The sequence below is a fragment of the Aspergillus aculeatinus genome (genome assembly GCF_003184765.1).
Source record: "Aspergillus aculeatinus CBS 121060 unplaced genomic scaffold BO66scaffold_1, whole genome shotgun sequence".
NCBI classification, from domain to species: domain Eukaryota; kingdom Fungi; phylum Ascomycota; class Eurotiomycetes; order Eurotiales; family Aspergillaceae; genus Aspergillus; species Aspergillus aculeatinus.
The window spans coordinates 1,648,846-1,668,079 of NW_020291470.1; the positions used below are offsets into that span (position 1 = coordinate 1,648,846).

The 19,234-nt window shown below is 54.1% G+C and overlaps 11 protein-coding genes across 11 annotated transcripts; 6 read left to right on the forward strand and 5 right to left on the reverse strand.

Annotated features, from left to right (window-relative positions):
- Positions 1-376: 376 nt before the first annotated feature.
- Positions 377-1,560, reverse strand: BO66DRAFT_387520 (zinc-binding alcohol dehydrogenase family protein). The gene has a single exon (XM_025646325.1). It carries the CDS (start codon positions 1,473-1,475, stop codon positions 402-404), a length of 1,074 nt encoding a protein of 357 aa, XP_025509508.1. The 5' UTR covers positions 1,476-1,560; the 3' UTR covers positions 377-401.
- Positions 1,561-2,610: 1,050 nt separating this feature from the next.
- BO66DRAFT_387521 (uncharacterized protein) lies at positions 2,611-3,080 on the reverse strand. Its single transcript, XM_025646326.1, has one exon. The coding sequence runs from the start codon at positions 2,931-2,933 to the stop codon at positions 2,616-2,618; it is 318 nt and encodes a 105-aa protein (XP_025509509.1). The 5' UTR covers positions 2,934-3,080; the 3' UTR covers positions 2,611-2,615.
- Positions 3,081-3,757: 677 nt separating this feature from the next.
- BO66DRAFT_14142 (uncharacterized protein) lies at positions 3,758-4,262 on the forward strand. Its single transcript, XM_025642061.1, has one exon. The coding sequence runs from the start codon at positions 3,856-3,858 to the stop codon at positions 4,198-4,200; it is 345 nt and encodes a 114-aa protein (XP_025509510.1). The 5' UTR covers positions 3,758-3,855; the 3' UTR covers positions 4,201-4,262.
- Positions 4,263-4,361: 99 nt separating this feature from the next.
- Positions 4,362-4,755, forward strand: BO66DRAFT_433753 (uncharacterized protein; the record flags this gene model as incomplete). The annotated part of the gene is made up of 2 exons (XM_025650715.1): positions 4,362-4,624; positions 4,695-4,755. 2 exons carry the CDS (start codon positions 4,362-4,364, stop codon positions 4,753-4,755), a joined length of 324 nt encoding a protein of 107 aa, XP_025509511.1.
- A 674-nt stretch (positions 4,756-5,429) lies between these two features.
- On the forward strand, positions 5,430-7,176 carry BO66DRAFT_445792 (FAD-dependent oxidoreductase; the record flags this gene model as incomplete). The annotated part of the gene is made up of 3 exons (XM_025651660.1): positions 5,430-5,716; positions 5,793-6,061; positions 6,133-7,176. 3 exons carry the CDS (start codon positions 5,430-5,432, stop codon positions 6,981-6,983), a joined length of 1,407 nt encoding a protein of 468 aa, XP_025509512.1. The 3' UTR covers positions 6,984-7,176.
- BO66DRAFT_363769 (uncharacterized protein) lies at positions 7,045-9,017 on the reverse strand. The gene is made up of 7 exons (XM_025645130.1): positions 8,709-9,017; positions 8,627-8,646; positions 8,530-8,563; positions 8,400-8,473; positions 7,958-8,334; positions 7,757-7,852; positions 7,045-7,634 (listed from the first exon to the last, which is right to left on the reverse strand). Exons 1-7 carry the CDS (start codon positions 8,887-8,889, stop codon positions 7,283-7,285), a joined length of 1,134 nt encoding a protein of 377 aa, XP_025509513.1. The 5' UTR covers positions 8,890-9,017; the 3' UTR covers positions 7,045-7,282.
- Positions 9,018-9,595: 578 nt separating this feature from the next.
- Positions 9,596-10,326, reverse strand: BO66DRAFT_387525 (EthD domain-containing protein). Its single transcript, XM_025646327.1, has one exon. The coding sequence runs from the start codon at positions 10,161-10,163 to the stop codon at positions 9,759-9,761; it is 405 nt and encodes a 134-aa protein (XP_025509514.1). The 5' UTR covers positions 10,164-10,326; the 3' UTR covers positions 9,596-9,758.
- A 1,205-nt stretch (positions 10,327-11,531) lies between these two features.
- Positions 11,532-12,498, forward strand: BO66DRAFT_467350 (uncharacterized protein; the record flags this gene model as incomplete). The annotated part of the gene is made up of 1 exon (XM_025652560.1): positions 11,532-12,498. The coding sequence occupies exon 1, from the start codon at positions 11,716-11,718 to the stop codon at positions 12,496-12,498; it is 783 nt and encodes a 260-aa protein (XP_025509515.1). The 5' UTR covers positions 11,532-11,715.
- Positions 12,499-12,545: 47 nt separating this feature from the next.
- BO66DRAFT_14199 (uncharacterized protein) lies at positions 12,546-14,035 on the reverse strand. Its single transcript, XM_025642071.1, has 2 exons — positions 13,975-14,035; positions 12,546-13,903 (listed from the first exon to the last, which is right to left on the reverse strand). The coding sequence occupies exon 2, from the start codon at positions 13,848-13,850 to the stop codon at positions 12,594-12,596; it is 1,257 nt and encodes a 418-aa protein (XP_025509516.1). The 5' UTR covers positions 13,851-13,903; positions 13,975-14,035; the 3' UTR covers positions 12,546-12,593.
- Positions 14,036-14,106: 71 nt separating this feature from the next.
- BO66DRAFT_339276 (Hsp70 family protein) lies at positions 14,107-16,700 on the forward strand. Its single transcript, XM_025644373.1, has 9 exons — positions 14,107-14,259; positions 14,328-14,836; positions 14,890-14,934; positions 15,003-15,075; positions 15,132-15,393; positions 15,445-15,547; positions 15,602-15,735; positions 15,794-16,007; positions 16,078-16,700. The coding sequence occupies exons 1-9, from the start codon at positions 14,151-14,153 to the stop codon at positions 16,450-16,452; spliced, it is 1,824 nt and encodes a 607-aa protein (XP_025509517.1). The 5' UTR covers positions 14,107-14,150; the 3' UTR covers positions 16,453-16,700.
- Positions 16,701-16,949: 249 nt separating this feature from the next.
- Positions 16,950-19,067, forward strand: BO66DRAFT_425116 (uncharacterized protein; the record flags this gene model as incomplete). The annotated part of the gene is made up of 1 exon (XM_025650210.1): positions 16,950-19,067. One exon carries the CDS (start codon positions 16,950-16,952, stop codon positions 19,065-19,067), a length of 2,118 nt encoding a protein of 705 aa, XP_025509518.1.
- Between the last annotated feature and the right edge of the window lie 167 nt (positions 19,068-19,234).

Sequence of the window (19,234 nt, forward strand, 5' to 3'; positions counted from 1 at the left end):
CCTTGTACCTGAGGCGTCAAGAGGTGTGTGCTCATCTTGATGAGATCCGTGACACTGTTCGGAAATTTTGGAGAAGTGATTCCAATTATCATGAGCGGCATGTACCATTGGTGTGGCTCTGATCTTGATCACTGGCACAGGCTGTTTTTCCACCACTGGGTCTATGCCCTAGAGACAGTGGCACCACCCCGCGAGGATGAACATGACCAGGTGACCGCGCGAATCGTGGGGGTTTATTGCGCTGGTCGACTGGTCTTGATGTGAGCACATCTCCGGCTGCGACATTATACCCGAAGCATGGACTTCTGAAGCTTGTGTGACCATATTTCATATTTGGAAGAAATCTATTATTATACATTTGAAGTGAACATACATCTTTCTGAAACAAGAATGACGCCCATCTAAGCGTCGTTGGGACGGAAAACGACCTTCTCGCCGGACACACCCTCCTTATTCGTCTTCAACGCCTCCTCCACCGCGCCAATGCCACCGGGGATCAGACGCACCCGGTTCGGCACAAACAGCCCCTTGGCGATCCACCCATCCTCCCCACCGAGAGCCTTGACCATGGGCTCACTCAAATGCCGCAGGGCGGGGGAGCTACCCAGCCCGAGAATCTGCTTGACGGCGACCTTGGGTTCCTGGGACTCACCCAGCGCGATCGCGTCCTGGTCAGCTCCCTGCACGGTCACGACGGCCTGCGCCGCGCCCTGGGTAGCCTGGGCGATCTCGACGCCCAGCTTCTGCGTCTCCTTGACGGAGATGGCATCATACACGTAGCTCAGCTTGACGCCCTCACCCGCAGCAGCCACGAAGCCCTGGGCGGTCGCGGTCTTCCGGTCGAGGACGACGTGCGCGCCCAGCCCCTTCAAGAACTCCTGATGCGCCGCGCTGGCGTTGGTGATGATGCGCTCGAAGCCGGACAGCCGCGCGAACTGGATCGCGTACTGGCCGACGCTGGAGGAGCCGCCCAGGATGGCGATCGCTTTCCCCTTGCCGGCCTCGGCGCCGCCGGCGGCCCAGGGCGCGGGGCCGATCGCGTGGCCCGTCTTGTCGTAGAGGCCCGTGACGACGGCCACCGACGCCAGACTGATGCCTGCGGCCTGGTCGTCGGGGATGTTGCGGGGCGTGTGCGACACCAACTCGGCGGGCATCACGCAGTACTGCTGGAAGGTCGAGGCCGGGTAGTTGCCAATGATGCCCTGGAAGAAGACGCGATCGCCGACGGTGTGCGTCGAGACGTTGCTGCCCACCGCCACGATCTCGCCTGCGGCATCTGAGCCCAGCACCGCCGGGTACGACTTCAGGAACACGTTGTAGTCCCGGATCTTCCAGTCGACCGGATTCACAGCCGTGGCGGTGATCTTGATGGCCACTTGGTTGGCTTCCAGGGCCGGCAGGGAGCGGTCCTCGACGGTGTGCTGGGCGTGCGGGGCGGGGACCACGGCCGCTTTGTAGGTGGTTGGAAGGCTCATTTTTGTTTGTGTGTGTGTGTGTGTGAGTGTGTGTGTGTATCAAAGTAGGTAATTGATTGGAGAGAAGGAGGATTAAAGTGCTGACAGGATGACAGGGGTAGGTGCAGTCAAATACTAGACTGTAAATGCCGAGGTTGAAAAAAAGTGAAGCTGGAGCTCTTCGATAGGGTTCCACTATTGATTTGTCATGAGGTCATCGCGCTTAGCAATTCGCCGCATAAATGACGTCGTTCCTGCTTTATACCGAGTCTGCTTGCATAACAGCCGATGACTCAGCAGAATCGCAGTCAAATTCGTCGCAGCCAAATTCGGATCAATTGCAATCGAATTGAGTGCGCACGAGGATTGACAGGCAACGAATTGTTTGGATCAGATTCGATGTTTTCAGGTCCCTGGTATGACAACCTGCCGCTAAGAAATGCAGGATGCGCCAAGCTCTCCACTATCGGAATTGAGTCCCGGCCAAGTCTGCCTCTGCTAGCCTGTTCCAGCAATGGCTAGCACACGTATGATTTTGAATTCCGATTCATCGTGCTTCAGCTGTACTATACATAGGTTCTTCTCATGGCGATCTGTCTTTCTACACCTGGGTCCACGCTATATATCCAAAATACCCGGGATCAGGGAAAGATATGGTCCTCAGACCGGAAGCTGCCAAGCTCTGAAGATGTTGACATGAGAGTTGACGGAAATAGGGAACGATTTCAGCCAAGACATTTAATAAAGGAACCTAAACCCTCCGTCGTTCGCTATCAAAAGGTCGGTATACTCTTGATTTGCCAAAGCGCAGACTTCAGGTGCCTGAGGAATCTCCCCACCCCCTATCATCACAACCCACTGAAATACCCAAAATGGAAGCCTGCGGATAGCCCGCCTTCATTCGGTGGTATAGGAGAACATTGAGATGCTACCCTCGCTTGATCTAAGATTTCTAATGCACCAGCAGATGCGGCTGGCTAGATTTCCCGTCTACTCCGCGCTTAAGAGCCTAGAGCTCTTAGCATGCGGCGCCTTAATCTGAGCTCTCCAAGGGTACTACTTGGCATTTCCCTCTAAACAGCAACGCATTATATTCGGTCACAGAGATGGTTATGTTCTACACGATGAAAGCACTTTTCCAGAACAGTGAAGAGAAGCCGTCTACATTGACCCATCCCTGCCATAGAGTGTTTCGCTTATCTCATCTTCACTGGAGAAATCGCGGACATTGGTGTCTTGTGTAGCATCCATGGGTTCAGCGTCACACATCTGGGCCGGGTATCCAGCGCTCGTGTTCAAAAGCTGTCGGTTCATGCCGTCGAGGGCGTCGTATTTTGCTCCAGCATCAGGGACTGTTGACATATTCTGTGCCCCCATGGAGCTCTGAGGGCCCATGTCATCGAGGCTTTTGCTGGTATCGCTCTCTGTGAAGTCATCATCCATCATAGGGCCCAGGCTGTCATCTCCGGGATCCGGCATGTTGGACCGTGGCTGTCGATCGGTCACAAGAGGGAGAGGGTTGTGGACGAAGGATGAACGTCGTTTGTCCATGGAAGAATGCACAGGCTGGTCAAGCTGAGTGCAGTAAATAAATCCCAGGACTTGAAATCGATACTAGAGGTCTGAAAAGGAGCGAGATATTTGTGATTATTGTCAAGCAGGATGGGAAAAGGAGGGCGTACCTTGTCGTTATATCAGACGTAATGAAAGAGAGTTTATCATGTCGTCAAAAGTTTTGGCTGAGACATACGTCTCCATTGCATCACGGTCATTGCATCACGGCCATGAAGTTGGTGGCTAATTGTTGCTCGATTGACATCCAGACCTTGTTTTTCTCCTGGAAATGGTCCATCTGCCCCAAATTTGGAGTCACAATACGTGGACTTTTTACTGGCAGGGTGAAACGACCCCACCCGGATCCTTTGTCCTTCTTTCTCCGTTCGAAGGTGTAACTACCACTTTTGGCGGCGTGAAGTCCAAGGATTCAATATGCTTTCTGATGGCAATATATCTATCACGTGATCATATGTGGTCTGAGAACCGGTTCCGATACGTGTAAGAATGGGGCGGAAAAGACCTGTTGGGTGCCACATTTGAGATCGAGCAATTAATCATATTCTGATTGAATACGACAACAATGCGTGGAGAACTCGCTGCTTCTTCAGCAACAGTAAAAAGCAAGGCTTCAGCACGTGTGAGATGAGATCACGTGCCAATACCTGTAGTGGTCCGGGCGGGGTAAATCGAATCTGCTGGATTTTATTCTGTAAATCCACTCGGTGTTAGAGTTATCCTGTACAAGCAACAATCCCCATGTACGTCGAGGCTCAAGGGGAGATCATAAGAGAACCGAGAATTCCCGAACATGAGACGGGGCTAGTCACGGTTTTCGGCTCCCTCGATGCCGCAATCCGGGATCTTGAGCAGGTGGTCGATGCAACGCCAATGCACTCCCTGGCCCTCGTGGGGCATCTGCTGGCCCTTAGAGGCTTGGTCCCAAGGCGATATATTTTTGACACAGAACGAGGGAGGTCTTGTGAAGCTGCTCGATGTCTCTGTTCAGCTTTTAAGGATTGTTCCCGATGGGACACATAATCATGAAATTGAGCTGATTGGAACGGCATACACACTGATGGCCTTCCATATCAATACATGGCACCTAAGTCATCTCGAAAAATCTCTCAGCATACCGTCACCGGCGAGAATAACAAGAAGAATCAGCTTACAGTCCTACTCAGTCAAGTAACATCAAAAGTTTATCCTGGGGAGCAAGGATTCCAGACGTGAGTACGAATGCGAAGATGAACCTTGAGGGAGCAGTAAAGGTGGTGCAACAATGTGTCAGGCTGGCGGCCTGTCTCTTCCGGCATCAAACCAGTCGCTCCAGCCAAATTGGTCCTCGTCGCCATGTCCCAACCCCCCGGCGCTGCCGACCTGGAGGGTGTGGAGCAGGAGGTGGCTGCCATTTTAACCGTGCTTGGCTTTTCGGTCCAGATTGAGAAGCTCCTGCAACCAGATGTCGATAAAGCGATGCAGCATCCTTTACAGAGGCGGATTGTGCACTTCGCGTGCCATGGTGTGGCCGATCCGCTTCATCCCGCGGACAGTGGTTGCTTCTGTAAACAGCCACCGCCACCCATCGCCACCCCTCAGCAACAGATTCTGACCGCGTGAGTGAACCATGATAGATACAATGCGCAGGACCAGATTGTGTATCTCCTGGCCTGCTCGACGATGCAGGCCCGGGCTCCGGGCTCCGAGACCCCAGGATGAACACCTCCCTGTCGTCAGCAGCTTTTAAGTCGCGGGATTCAGACATCTGATCGGTTGCTTATGGCCGTCGGATAACGCGGTCTGCGTCGAGAGTGCTTGCTCATTTTACACGCACCTCCACCCAGGCGGGATGCAGGGACTCACAGACCGAGATATCGAGTTGGCTCTCTACAGAGCAGTCAAGCCGATATCGGAGCACCAGAAGTATGGAAAGCAACCTTAACGCTGGGCCCAATATGTTCACTATAGCGCATGATGGCTGCCGGGCAACCTGCTCGGTAAGTTTCCCAGGCTATCACGGTGTATAGGGACTTATAGCTCTGGCAGTCCAGTGCTTTGTGTTTGATTTATCACAAGTTCGTTTCGGACAGGGTGTTGATCACTTGATGGACCCTGTAGACTATGCAGTCCGAGTTACATAAGATATAGGTTCGTGTGTGTGATTCACCTGGCCATTTATGGCGATTCGAGTCTGTTGTGTCATGTGACCATTGGTCCTATGGACTCAATGCCGATATAAACAGTCTGTCACATGGCTGGTGGTTGGGTAATGAGACATGCACTAGAGACTAGCGTGAAAGCTCAACTCCTCATTAATTAGCGGTGCGGGGAAGATGAAAGACCCCAAAGACCCTGAACAAGGACAAATTATCTTCCCTCACCCAGCGTAGTCAACGCAATCGAACCAGCCCCCACGCGAACATGGCGGGAAACTTCAAGGTCCTGATCGCCGGCGGCAGCCTGGTCGGCCTGACCCTGGCCATCAGTCTGGAGCACGCGGGAATCGATTACGAGCTCTTCGAGAAAGGGGACTTCGCTCCCCAGATGGGCGCCTCCATAGGCTTCTACCCGCAATCGAATCAGCTGATGGATCAATTGGGCGTCTGGGCTGAGATTGAGAAAGGCGTGATCCCCTTGCGGGCGCGATATCACTTCGACGAGAACGGATACTGCATGGAGGCATCTATTGCTTTGCAGTATCTTCAGCAGTAGTGAGTTCATCGTATATTTGAAGCGAGCAAACCAATGCCGGTTCCATGAGTTGACTTACTCTTTCTCTCCAAGCTTGAAATATCCGACCATCTTCATGGAACGCAGCGAGATGCTGCGGATCCTCCACGACCACATCGCGGATCCCAGGAAGCTCCACAGCCAGAGTCCCGTCGTTGCGTACGAAGAGACCCCTGGGGGTATCACAGTGACGACAGCCGATGGCCAGAAGTTCCAGGAGAGCATTCTGATCGGAGCCGATGGGATTCATAGCCGTGTCCGGCAGCTCATGGCCTATAAGATCCGTCCCACAGACGTTGCTCTCGCTGAAGGTATCGAGCAATGTGCGTTGTCGTCATCTTTCATCCCCATACGTGCATTCCATACACTAACCGCTGCCAATGGCGCAATGCAGCATTCGCCAGTGAATACAAGTGCCTCTTCGCGGTCTCGCGCAACGACCCCGCAGCCCCCTTCCTCCCCGACGGGATCGTCCACAACGCCTACCACCAGAACCACTCCGCGATAACCGCCACAGGCGTCCCCGGCCTCGTCTTCTGGTTCTTCTTCGTCAAAGTCCCCAGCACGCGGACGCCCAACTGTCCCCGGTTCACCGAAGCCGACGCGGACGCCGTGGCTCACGAATACGGCCACGTCGCGCCGGGGCCGGGCTACACCATTCGGGACCTATGGACCGCCCGCGTGAAGGGGTCTTTGGTCTCGTTGGAAGAAGGGATCGTCTCGCAGTGGAGCCACGGCCGCGTCCTGCTGCTCGGCGACGCGGCACACAAGGTCACCCCCAACGCCGGCTTCGGTGGCAATCTCGCCCTCGAGGGCGTGGCGCATCTCACCAATGCCCTGGTCGCGTTACTGCAGGACTGCGGCCCCAGCACGGCCCCGGAAGGTGAGCAGCTTGGGACCCTGTTTGCGGAGTTCGACCGGAGCCACCGTCCGCGCGCGACGGCGGTTCTGGGGTTGTCCGCGAAGATCACGCGGTACGAGGCCCAAGCGACGGGGTTCCTACGCTTCGCCGCCCGGTACTTGTCGCCTATGATTCCGGATCGGTGGAAGGCTGCGCTGTTTGCGCGCTTTGCGTCTGGAGCACCGAGGTTGGAGTTTTTACCCGTCAAGACGGCAGCGGCGGTGGCGACAGCCTGTGTTGGGAGAAGTGTTCGAGGGCAAGATAAAGGAACGGGCAGGGTGTGGCTTGCAGCTGGGCTGGTTGGTGTGGTTGCGGCGGTGGGGCTGGCTACATTTCGAAGATAGAACTGCTGCCGTGTCATACCCCTCTACATTGAAGCTATTCAGTGGTAGTGAGAGCCTAGATCCTGGAGAGAAAGGGTGTGGGTTAGACTGCCGATGTAGTACAGGTCTACCCTGCCATTCTGCCCTATCCCTTCCTGCTTTGCCACCGTTTCACATGGCTCCAGAGGCCTCCAATTCAAGACCCCCGACTCATATATCCACAAATTAACCATTATAGTCATACAATCGCTTGAAACACCACTTTTAGCCTGGTCTATAGAAATCAAGCAGCATACTTTTAGTTTCGGAAAGGTCTTCAGTCAATCGATCATGTCACTTCGTATCGGCCCCTTCCAAGCTGGCAGGGGCTCTCTCGGTGGACCCGCAAACTCAGAACATTCCGCCGGTGGTATGTCGTTCAGAATAGCTTCTATATCGAAGTAGGATGGTCTGCGACGGTATTCCGGTGACGATACAGCTGGCGAGGTCATGTTGGAGGGGGAGGTCATATGCGAGGGCGAGGTCAGGCTGGAGGGGGGCGTCCCTGTCAAGTAATACCGGTCGCCGCGACTCCCGTTGCGCGAGGGGAACCATTTCGGGGCGTAGTGGTGCAGGAACGCGCGCGTGAACGGGAGGCAGCCGCAGAGGATGATGAAATTTGCTTCGAGGACTCTGTGGATGGGTTGTCGCTTGTTAGTGGGGGCTCAGCATTACAGACAAGGCAAGAAAAGAAACGGGCGGGGGAGGGGACACTGGGCAGGAGAACTCTTGTTCATGCGACTGAAGGCACATACATAAAGAGACACACAAGCCCGATGTTATGGGGCTGATTGTTCGAATCGAGAAGAGGAATGAGGGTGACCAGGCGAACGATACTGGTCACAACCGTACTGTTCAACACAAAGCCCCAAGGGCATCCCAACCGGTCAGTTACCACCCTTGATATTGATACTGGGGACGTGATCACAAACGGATGTAAAACAAGAATCACGTACAGGCATCCCAGCCCCAGCAGGCAGAATAAACCGATCTTCTGCATGAATGGTAGATTCAGGGCCCAGATAAAGATCATCGGGATGAGCAGCAAGATGCTGTCGCTGGCGGTGTTGGCGATTGCGGTGGCCAGATAGAGGCCCGATCGTCGTCGGCAGGCACTAGGGCGCGTGAGGGACCAGCCATCCTCGATCGGCACGCAGGCGAAGATAAGCATGAAGACTAGGATAACACTGTAGAGTCCGATGCTACTACCCACTGCCCAGAGTGTGTACCGCCACGGAGTGATGAACTTGAGGACTCGGTAGTACAGCATCAGGACGGCGAATTTGGCGAACGCTAGCGCCTGGATGTGGATCACCGCCATGGCAAGAATGGTCTAATATCATATTACTCTGATTAATCCCAGTCGCGAATGGGAGCAATGCACAAATCATTGAGTACCTTTCGATAGGTGACGAGTTCTGAGACAGACAGGTCCCAGATGTCTATTGCAAAGCCTGCATCGAGGCAGCCATCTGAAGGTGGGCGGGTTAGATGCGTTGTTGGATTTGCTGTAACGATATGTTCATACATATAATGACTGCCTGGGTGCTGACGGAAAAGACCTATTGCTCTGGGGATCAATCCCTTCGTTCTGTCCATTGTATACTCAACCTGTGTGGACTTACCCAGGCCAGGAGAATGAATACTGTGCGGGCTAGGGGTCAGTTTCACTGGAGCCATTGAAATAAGGAGTGAGTGAGTACACACCATCATCCCACCAGAACTTCCGCAGAATCCGTGCTTTGGTGTAGATTCGGATCACCAGGAAGACTGTGCTCAGCGCAAGGCCCACGGCGATCGCGATGCAGTTCGCTGTGAACAGCCATGGCCGAGGATTGGGATTCACTGTTTCGCCAGGTGGGGGTAGCACCGGTCCCGTCACATTCATCGTTGATCGAAGCCACGACTAGAACGCAAATTGCAAGCCTGCAACATCGGTCGCTGGATTAACATTATTGACATGCAAAGTGGGTATGCGAAGGAATGACAGATGTCAAATTTTGAGCTGTCTCCACAGGATCTTGCGGGGGTAAAAAGGAGAAAGCAAAGAGTCGTTGCCACTGACACCATCACTTCTTAAGGTTCTAGATTCCGACCTGAGCCATGGTTTGCGGGCTATACGGGGGATGTACCCGCATGCAGCTCGTCTACTGGGGGGTGCCTGCCCACCCTCCTCCGAGGGAAGACCATTGGAGATCTGGTATTTGGGATCTGGTTTCCGATCGTCCCAAGTCCGAGCAAAGCCGCCTCAGAAAAAAAACAGCTGATAGGAGCACAACGAGCTTCAAGGTGAAATAGGGTTAATAAAGGTGGCCGCTCAATCATCATCAACGAAACTGGAGATTACTTCCGTCACAGATGCAGTTCATGTGTCTCCAGTCGATTGACTTACCCCATCTTGGCCTGTGGATCGCACTCTGCCATTCAAATTAGCATTTATTGCTGGCGTCTTCTGACGTTATCCCGATTCCGGAGCCACCACCACATGCTTTACTGATGCACGCACCAGGAGAAGCCCAGCTCAAATTAATATCAATTTATAAAACAGGTATCAAATAAGATAATTAAGAACTTCTCATTCAACCACTTCCAGTAAGATGAAACCTTCAAGAGTGATGAATCAAAGTCATGGCCAAGCACGCACAACACTAGATTGTTGCAACCCAATCATCACTTTGGAAAATACAACATACCTTCACCCCACCCTCTATAATTCCTTTTTCCATCATACGCATCGCCCCTCGCCAGTGCCAACCCTCAACGCGTTGACACAAATGGCCCTTCAATCTCGGCCACATAAACCTTGCTACGATCCATAAACCTCTTCTCATCCTCCGCAATCCGGTCCCCCTGTTCAGCCAGCCGAGCCTGAAAGGCTCCCCAGTGCTGCATATCTTCGAAGATCATCTCAACGCACACATCCCACGGGAAGTCATCAGCTTGGCCCGCATACACCTTGGCGAGGTAATTGGTGTTCGATGGATCGATGGAGGCGGGATCTCGGGGGTTCCGGACGAGGTACCAGCGCTGGTGGAGGGTGGGAAACGAGCTGCCGGCGATCTTCTTCGCCAGAGGCATGTGGTGATTCTCGTAGTAGTCTTTGAACTCCTGCGGGGTGACTTTCGGACTGCGTGAAAGGAATACAATTGCTTTCAACGTCATTATGGAATTGGAGTAAATGATTTTATGAGCGGTTGAGAAGCGTCTAATCTGGCGGGGCTTTGGTGGTGGGGACGGTGGGGCTGGTGAGGATGTCAGGATGCTAAGGCTCGGTATTCATGCTGAGTTTAAGAAACTTTCTCGAGTTATATAACCTATCAATGAGTCAGAAGGAGCAAGAAGAAAGCATAGGAATCGTCGTATAGATGCTGGAAGGTTCGAGATTTGGGCGAACAAGGCTGAGAGATGCGACGGGAAGAAGCCTGTCAGCTAAGTTAACCTTCATATGCATCTCCACAGAAGCGCACCTGACCCTTCGAGTCTGAGCTTCAGCCCCAAGGTCGGAATTTCTCTCCTATGTTCGGATTACAATGGGGGATCCGGGAACTGGTAAACAACTGGCTTGTCTCCAATATTTCATCTTTTGCAACAGACTGAGCCACTAAACGCGATGCTCTGGGCTTATTTGCAGTTCGAGATACAGTATATGCGGCTCTGACCATGTCAGACTACTCGGATTGAATCATATGTCGCTGTTCGACGTAGCAAGATAAACCTCATATTCCTAGATCATAACGTATGACCTGATCTGTAGTTCATGATGAGATTCGTTCATGTATCAAAGGCGACGGTGGTAGGCATGTCTATACTGGAGCGCCAGCCAATGTCGATCTGAGACTCAAATCATCCGCTTCCCACGCCTGCAGCCCCCATCCTCTCTACCGACAAAGAAGATAAAGAGGATATCTTACAGTGGGAGGAAAGTAGTCTGCGTACTCCCCCCACCAAGTTGTTGGGTTCCAGGCGCCACTTTCTGCAGCACCGCCTTCCTAATTTCTTATTGACGCAGTGGCTTTTGCCGGCAGAATTAACCATCACTAGTCCTAAATGGGAAGAAGACAAATTCCTGGTGGAGGGAGGACGCAGACTTATCTTTGTCTTGCATAGCATAGGAAGAGCCGACACTGATCGCACTTGCGCTGATCAGCCTAGGCCATCGACAGTCAGTTGAGTGCTACCACGATTGACCCAACTGACTCGTTCTCGTGCGCTAAGTAACAAATAGGCTAAGCAGGAAAGCTAAGCTGGAAAGCTAAGCTGGAGCCGTCGCAAACTAGAAACAGTACTTACCAGGGATAAGAAATTGCGGCGTAGTCAAGGCGCAGAACAACATCAGCACTAGAGGTGAGGCCTGAGGGGCTGATTGGTCTATATCCGCACCATCACCATCTTAGCCCTAGTTTTGCCAAAGACGGTGCAGCCCGATCCAGGCTCCACGTTGCATCTCCTGGCCCGCTTCTATCGCCACCTTTCCGTCTACGGAAAATGAACGTTCGCATTCTATAATCGTGCCCTGCAAGCGTGGGACTAGGCCATTGTCCGTCGCTTCGAATCGCCGTCGTCAAGGCTTACGGATCATAGGTCTAGACCCATCGCTAGTCACGCATTGTCGCTAAGAACCGGCCGAAGGCACCCCCGACAGGTACCGTACGCGGAGAGTTTCACCTTCACTCTGAAGCAACACCCTGACATACCGTCTAAGCAAAACGTCACCATGGAAGCAAACGCCAACAATACCGCACATTCCACACCAACGCCCTTTTCGCGCCTCCCTTCCTTCCTCTCCGTCAAGAAACCCCACTCCTCAACCAATACCCCAGCCTCAGCGCTAGCAACAACACTGTCATCCGAGCAACCACCCCCGAGAACTCTCTTCTCCTCCGCCCAGGACGAAACCGCCGACCTCCTCAAGACCATCCACCATGCGCGCACGCAACTCCGCGAGGTACAGCGACTGTACCGCCTCAAGGCCGCAGGGTTGGATACCACCGAGACCCACTGGATCGAAGCCACGATGGCCGACCTGGACGATGCGGTGCGCGCGGTCGCGCTGCTGGTGGAGCCGGCCCGCGTGGAGCAGGAGACTCGGCGGCGTCGGGGGAGTATCGGCCTGACGACGCAGCTGCGGTGGGTGTGTCGCGATAGTCGGCGGGCACGGTTGCAGCGCAGTCGGCTGCTGATGTGTCACCAGAGCTTGATGGTGGTGTTTGAGCGGTTGCGTGGGGTGCAGGTTCGCGCTGGTGGTGCTGCATACCAGCAGGAGCAGAATGCGATGGAATTGCCGGCTGGTGAGGTTGTGAGACCGGGGGATGGAGATGGTTTGGTGGGGGGCTTGGGTGCGGAGGGGGGAAGGGAGGAAGGCGCGGGAGGGGGGTCGTCGGGTGGATTGGAGGAAGAGATGTTGGATTTGCTACGGTGGAGGCAGTCTAAGGGGAATGCGGCTGCTGTTGGTCGAGCGGAGGAGGTTTTGGCTGATGGGGATGTTTTGAGAGTTTGATATATGGGGTATGATTTACTGGGTTGACACGGCTTGCGAGTGCACTATGACTGTGATTTGCTAGATATAGTTCGCTACGATGATCGTTCCGAATGTCAGATCTGCGCGGTCGCTTCCTCCACTACTCTCCGGGGCGTAGCTAGTCGCTGCCCCCGCTCATCGCTGACCTTGACTACTGCTGGTAGAGTTGTGATAGACCGCGACGGTGCATCCCAGACAAACTCGAAAGAGCACGGTTGAGCGAACAACCAGACGCCCAGGTCGGCGGCTTCCTTCACCACACTTCTTAGATGGCGTCGGACGTCCGGATCAGAGAACTGTGGGTTGTGGAACGCTGCGAACGTCCGTGAAAAATCCCCTGCAAGAGCAGCGATGTTCCTCTGTGCAGCCGGGGACGAGGTATCGAGATACTCGGCATGCAGATGAGCTGTAAGCAAACGCCACGCAAAAGCGGCATTGTCACTCGCTATCGCAACTCCTGTGGAGAGACGGGCGATATCCCCTTCATGGATATCTTGGAATGGCGGGTAGAGCAATCCACCGGCCTGGATAGCCTCTAGTAACGTACGAGCAAGGACGTGGGTCAGTGCCGCTCGTCGAACGCGACGATTTGCCAAGGTAGCCGCGAGCGGGCCAGAGATGAATGGAGAATTGTATCGGACCATCTCCTGAATCTCTGGCGCGTGGGGCGGGGCGCTATTACCACTATCAGGGGCGTAGTAGTTGTCCACGTGGAGGCTGATATGGTCGAAGAGGATTTGGATGCGAGAGCTCACAGTTTGATCGTCGGCAGGTGGTGGGAGGAAGGGAGCCAAGTCTAGAGACAAGCTTTGTTCCGCTCCCGCAGCGAAAGAAGCGGGAATCGGGCGAGTTTGGACCGTCGCTGGTGATTTTGCCAGTTCTACGCCCTGTCGATCAGGGCCCTGAAGATTGCTCGCTCGTCGAGGAGGATCACGTCTAGACCGGAAAAAGAGCCAAGCGGCGAGGAGGGCGATGATGGCGGTTCCAGCAATGGAGCCAACTACTGCACCTGCCAGAGCACCACTACTGACTCCATGGCCTGAGCTTGGATGGTTGGTAGCCGTTTGAGTATGCTGGGAGACCGAGGAAGAGGCAGTCTTGGCCGTTGTCACTGTTGGGGAAGCAGATGGTGAAGGTGTAGTTCCCAGAGGTGTGGTGCCAGAGGAAGTAGCACGAGAGGAGGTAGTATCAGAGGGAGTAATAGCAACGGAGGTATAATATGAGCTTGAGATGGCTGAACTCGCGTAATACTCAGGCGAGGGGCTTGAAAGGGTAGACTGTGACTCTGCCGCGGATGTCTGCGCTTGACGAGGCCGCAGTGAGTCCGCCATGGTAAATGGTGTGAGAAAGCCCGGTGACGGAGGGCTCAGCGAGCGCTAAAGTACTTTATCGCCCCATCAAAAATGGAGGGAGTCAGCCGAACGCAGAAGTCCGATGGAGGGATATGTGGCAGACTAGCTAGGGTTGTGGGCCATGGTCGAGCAATAGCGTCGTCTAGTCAATCGAACGGACATTTTAGCCGCATTGGATAAAGCGGGGCACCAAATTGCACCTTCGAGCTCATTTCAATGACTGGGAGTCAGCTCCCTTTTCTTGTCTATTGAACAAATTTCCCCTCTCATCTCCAGAAAATGAGTGACATCGAGGCCCTTGGGCCCCCAAGGAAGGCCTCTGCCCACGAGGACGAGGAGTGGCGACCTGACATCGTGGTGGGGGTTGACTTCGGCATGACACACACTGGTAGGCCTCCAATCATTCAGCGTTTCGCGGCTCAGAACGCTGATTAGCTCGGAATCCTGGTCGTTCAGGTGTGGCCTATTCGTATGGCCCAGAATGGCCGCCTCCCAGAACCATCCAGCGATGGCCAGGCAAGCTGCCGGGAGAGCTGGCGAACAAAGTACCTACGTGCCTCACGTACAGCTCTGGTCAAACAACCGTCAAGGGGTGGGGCTTTCAGTGTGAATTAGACAACTCAGAAGAAGACTTGAAAGAGTTCTTTAAGCTTCATCTTTCGCCTCAGCATCCCCGGGATGGCGGCCCCAGCTTGGCCGAGGCCCAGCGATGGTTCCAAGACTATATTCGCTGCGTCTACCGGCATGTCGTGTCGTACTTTGACAACACCATTCCGCAGTTTGTCACGCAGCGTGTGGAGTTCCTCTTCAGCGTTCCAACCACGTGGAAGGATGTGCGCATGGTGGAAGAAACCCGCCGGCTGCTTGCTCAGATCATTGGCGTCCAGAATCCCAATCATCGCGCCTGCATTGGATTGACTGAAGCCGAGGCAGCGGCAGTCTACGCTGGAAATGAACACTATCGGGTCGGTTTCTGCTCTTCTTCTCTGCGCTTGTTGTGCTTGGCTAAGAATCGCAGCAAGATGATACAATCATGGTTTGCGACTCGGGTGGCGGAACAACAGTATTACCTACCCCCTCTGCTTCAGGCGTGACGTTATTGCAGTTCCTGCAGACCAACACCATTTCTAGGATGTGAATGTCCTCAAGCTTCTGTCGGCCCGAAGTGAGCCTACGCGACTTTCCCAGCTCGGCCACGTGGAAGGTGATTCGTTACGTAGCAAGGGCATCCACCATAGCCGCTGGCTAATATTGCTCTAGGACATCCGATCGGCTCAGTGTTTATTGATAGAGAAATTCACCGCATCATATGCGACAGACTGGAAAGAATCAGTGATCATTTACGTTTATCCCCAAGTGCAACCGCCTGGAGAATGACCTTCGGACGGTTTCAGCGGTTCAAATGCGCCTTCGGTACCGAGGCCACAGCAGCTCCCTGGCTCAAGCTTGATGTACCATGTCTGCAAACTGATGTGGACTTTCCAGAGGCGGACATATATGATGGCCAGATGCAGATTGCTTGGTAATTGTGACAGTCGAATGATGGCGGCTATGGCGGCTGACCAGGCAGCAGGAAGGACATCCAGAAGTGCTTTGACACGAAAATTGACGGGATGTGTCGTCTGTTAGATGGACATATCCAGCAGCTGCGCGGGCAGTATCCCAGTGACCAGATTGTAGGCTGGTCGGATGCATCGTGGATTTGAAAAACAGACTAACTGATTGCATAGACGTATCTGATTTTATCGGGTGGCCTGGGCAGCTCGCCGTATGTGCGACAACAACTGCAGGAGAGGTATGGTGGATCGGGCATGACACGCGGTCCCCTCAGTGGCACAATGCAAGTCCTGACAGCTGATGAGCCGTACGTGATTCTTGTATGCCATACCTCTGGATTGTTGCTCACATGATTTTGCTTTTAGACAATTGGTCGTCGTCCACGGACTGGTCATGGACAGAACCCAACAGCTCAAACGCGGCGTCGTCACCTTTGGCGCCCGCTGCGCGCCGGTCAGCTACGGGATCATCTGCAACAAGCTGTACAGCAAGGACTTCCACCTTGGAGAACGAGTCCAGATTGATCCCCGCGACAACCGGATGTATGTGCTTGACCAGATCGACTGGCTAGTGATAAGGGTACGCCATCCAATCCGTCTCACTTTTACTCATGTTCCTAACAGCGCACTAACGCTCGCCTTTATCCAAGGGCTACCCCATCGACTCTGCAGGAGTGACCAAAGAATTTCATCTCAAAACAGACGTCGGGAGAGAGAACGAGCCCTGGAAAGTCCAGATCGTGATGTCCACCCGGATGCCTGGAGAGCTGCCCCGCAGTCTGCACCACGAGGGGGTACAAACCGTGTGCAACTTGGACATCTTCACGGACAATGTGGACAAGAAGCTGAAGAACCGGCACTGGTACAGTTCTAAGCCTGCGTTCTGGCGGACCTCGTTCGAGGTGAAGGTCGTCGTCGGGCCGGCAGACCTCACGTTCCAGCTCTGGTCAAAGGGAGAGCGGATTCGCAGCAAGCATGAGCCTATATCGGTGCATTGGATGCCGGCGGAAGAAGTAGGGGTCTGAGCGATTGCAGAAGCTCCCCCGAGAACGTTTGTCTAACTGCAGGCGCTGCTAGATGGCGTCTGAAAGTGATTACACATCTCTGTCGGATAGAGTTAATATGTAGAACCTCCACGGAATTTGATCGTCCAAAGGAGATGTCATCTTTAGTCCATGTCAGCAGCGAGTTTGCGGGGAAGGAGCATACATAGTCAATATTCCACCAATGATGCCGTGCATGTCTGAAAGGACCGTGCATATTCAGGCTATTTGAATGGGGTTCGGCTATGTCTACGCCGAGGAGCCGTGATCGGCATAGAGGAAATATCGAGATGGTTGCAGTCTGTCCTAGAAGCAACAATTCTGCCCTCCCAGACGATCCCTAACATCGTAACGTGATTTACGAATGTCGAGTATTGTGCAAGACAACAAAGGATAGTTTGACGAGTTTCCAGCTCCAGCTTGACTCCGCTGATGGGCTGTCATCATTCGATCCCGCACTTTTGCAACGTATATCAACCATGCTACTTATGCCTCCCTGTGCGCTCTTTGCGCTCTTATCACTCCTTGAGCCTGTCGGCGCACTCACAGAGACGACTGGAATCATCGACCGCCGAAATGTGATCCGCAGGTACAATCCCGTGCGCACGAACCTGTCAACCACCACACCAATGCAGGTCGGCAACGGGGACTTCGCTTTCGGAGCGGATATCACCGGTCTACAGACTTTGCTCCCATTCAACATCCTCTCGTCCTGGTGTTGGTGCAACGACTCGCTGCCCACCATCCCCGGGCAGACCGAGCCCTCCGACTTCACGGGCATGGACTGGTGGACGCACGACCGCCTGGTCAACTACGACATCTCGAATCCTGCGGAGGCGGCTATCTCGCAGTGGCTCATCGCCAATCCGCATCGGGTCAATCTGGGGCGGGTTGGGCTCTTGTACCAGGGAGCGAATATCTCGGTAGCAGATGTGACTAGCACGGTGCAGACTCTGGATTTGTACAGCGGGATATTGGATTCAAGGTTTGAGCTGCATGGAACGGCTGTTTCGGTTCGGACAGTTGCAGATCCCGTGTCTGATACTGTGGCTGTGGATGTGCAATCATCTCTGCTGGTAGATGGATCCCTGAGTGTCTTCTTCGACTATCCTTTGACCACGGGGACGAACAAGTTCGAAGCTCCATTTGTGGGAAATTGGAGCTTGGTCGAGGAGCACACCACCCGCTTGAAGATAGCAACAGCACGAGAGGCAGTGGTCGAGCATACCCTGGGAGGCACGACTTACTACAATACCATTGCATCGGAGCAAAGAGGCAATATCCGCGGCCCGATCAACGGCACCCATCGCTACATCCTCCAGCCTACTAGCAAGGGAGGGAGATTCACTTTCACCACATCGTACACGCCGTCAATCCAGACAGACAAGAGGTCATTTGCAACCGTCGAAACGTGCTCAACGCAGTGGTGGACGCAGTACTGGGAATCCGGCTCCTTCGTCGACCTGACGGGGTCGAACTCGTCAGATGCTGCAGAGTTACAGCGCCGCATTATCCTCTCGCAGTACCTCCTCGCCGTGAACAGTGCGGGTCACGATCCACCGCAGGAATCAGGCCTGCAGAACAACGGCTGGTACGGCAAGTTCCACCTGGAGATGGTATTCTGGCACCTCGGGCACTGGGCTCGCTGGAACAAATGGGAGATCTTGAGCCGCAGTTTGGGGGTCTACGAACGGTTTCTGCCGTCGTCGATTGACCGCGCAAAGAAGCAGGGATACGAGGGCGCACGGTTGGGCAAGATGAGCGACCCGTCTGGTGCCTCTGCCCCGGGTCCACAGAATGCCCTGCTAATCTGGCAGCAACCCCATCCGATGTACTTTGCGGAGATGGAATATCGAGCCTCGCCGACCGTAGAAACGTTGCAAAAATGGGACACGATCCTCGACGAGTTAGCAACCTGGATGGTGTCGTATGCGTGGTGGAACACGACGAGCCAGGTCTATGACCTCGGCCCGCCGATGTATCCGTCCTCGGAGAATACCAGCCCCAACTCAACCTATAATCCAACATTCGAACTGGCCTACTGGCGGTTCGGGCTGGACATCGCCTCGGGCTGGAAGAGGCGACAAGGTCACGAAGTCCCGGCGACCTGGACGCGCGTGCGGGAGAATCTGGCATCGCTGCCCGTCGTGGACAATGCGTACTCGATCTGCGCCGATCTGCCGGATATGTGGACGGAGAGCAGTTATACCTCAGACCATCCGAGCCAGATTGCAGTGTATGGGCTTCTACCGCCGACAACTGGTGTGAATGTTTCGGTCGTCAGTGCCACGATGGACCGCATCGCTCAGACATGGAACTTCTCCAAGTCGTACGGATGGGACTTTCCAATGTTGGCGATGACTGCCGTCCGGTTGGGAGACATCGACGAGGCGGTTTCGTATCGGCTGCATCCCAACTTCCAGTTTGACGATGTGGGCAACCCCGTGGGGACCGTAGTACCCACGCCGTATTTCCCAGCTTCATCATCGTTGTTGCTCGCGGTGGCGATGATGGCTGGGGGATGGGATGGCAATGTAGGAGCACAATTCCCACAAGGATGGAAAGTCAAGGTGGAGGATTTCATCCCTGGGATGTAGATTTTCACATGCCTCTTTGCATTGACGTCTTCTAAAGTCTCAAAACTTCCCAAAGTGAAAGGGCGGACCGAGCGCGGGCGGTGAGACATAGAGGGCAGAAAAACTAGCGTTTGACCGCCTTCTTGCTTGGTCTTCCCGGCCAAGAACTCTGGAAGGCTTGACACACT

Coding starts and splice junctions, on each gene's coding strand:
- BO66DRAFT_387520 (XM_025646325.1), bottom strand. CDS start 1,475: ATGAGCCTTCCAACCACCTACAAAGCGGCCGTGGTCCCCGCCCCGCAC.
- BO66DRAFT_387521 (XM_025646326.1), bottom strand. CDS start 2,933: ATGCCGGATCCCGGAGATGACAGCCTGGGCCCTATGATGGATGATGAC.
- BO66DRAFT_14142 (XM_025642061.1), top strand. CDS start 3,856: ATGCCGCAATCCGGGATCTTGAGCAGGTGGTCGATGCAACGCCAATGC.
- BO66DRAFT_363769 (XM_025645130.1), bottom strand. CDS start 8,889: ATGAATGTGACGGGACCGGTGCTACCCCCACCTGGCGAAACAGTGAAT. Junction 8,564..8,626: donor TATTCATTCTCCTGGCCTGG/GTAAGTCCACAC, acceptor CCAGAGCAATAG/GTCTTTTCCGTCAGCACCCA. Junction 7,635..7,756: donor GGGCTTGTGTGTCTCTTTAT/GTATGTGCCTTC, acceptor ACCCATCCACAG/AGTCCTCGAAGCAAATTTCA.
- BO66DRAFT_387525 (XM_025646327.1), bottom strand. CDS start 10,163: ATGACGTTGAAAGCAATTGTATTCCTTTCACGCAGTCCGAAAGTCACC.
- BO66DRAFT_14199 (XM_025642071.1), bottom strand. CDS start 13,850: ATGGCGGACTCACTGCGGCCTCGTCAAGCGCAGACATCCGCGGCAGAG.
- BO66DRAFT_339276 (XM_025644373.1), top strand. CDS start 14,151: ATGAGTGACATCGAGGCCCTTGGGCCCCCAAGGAAGGCCTCTGCCCAC. Junction 14,260..14,327: donor CTTCGGCATGACACACACTG/GTAGGCCTCCAA, acceptor CTGGTCGTTCAG/GTGTGGCCTATTCGTATGGC. Junction 15,548..15,601: donor AGTATCCCAGTGACCAGATT/GTAGGCTGGTCG, acceptor CTGATTGCATAG/ACGTATCTGATTTTATCGGG.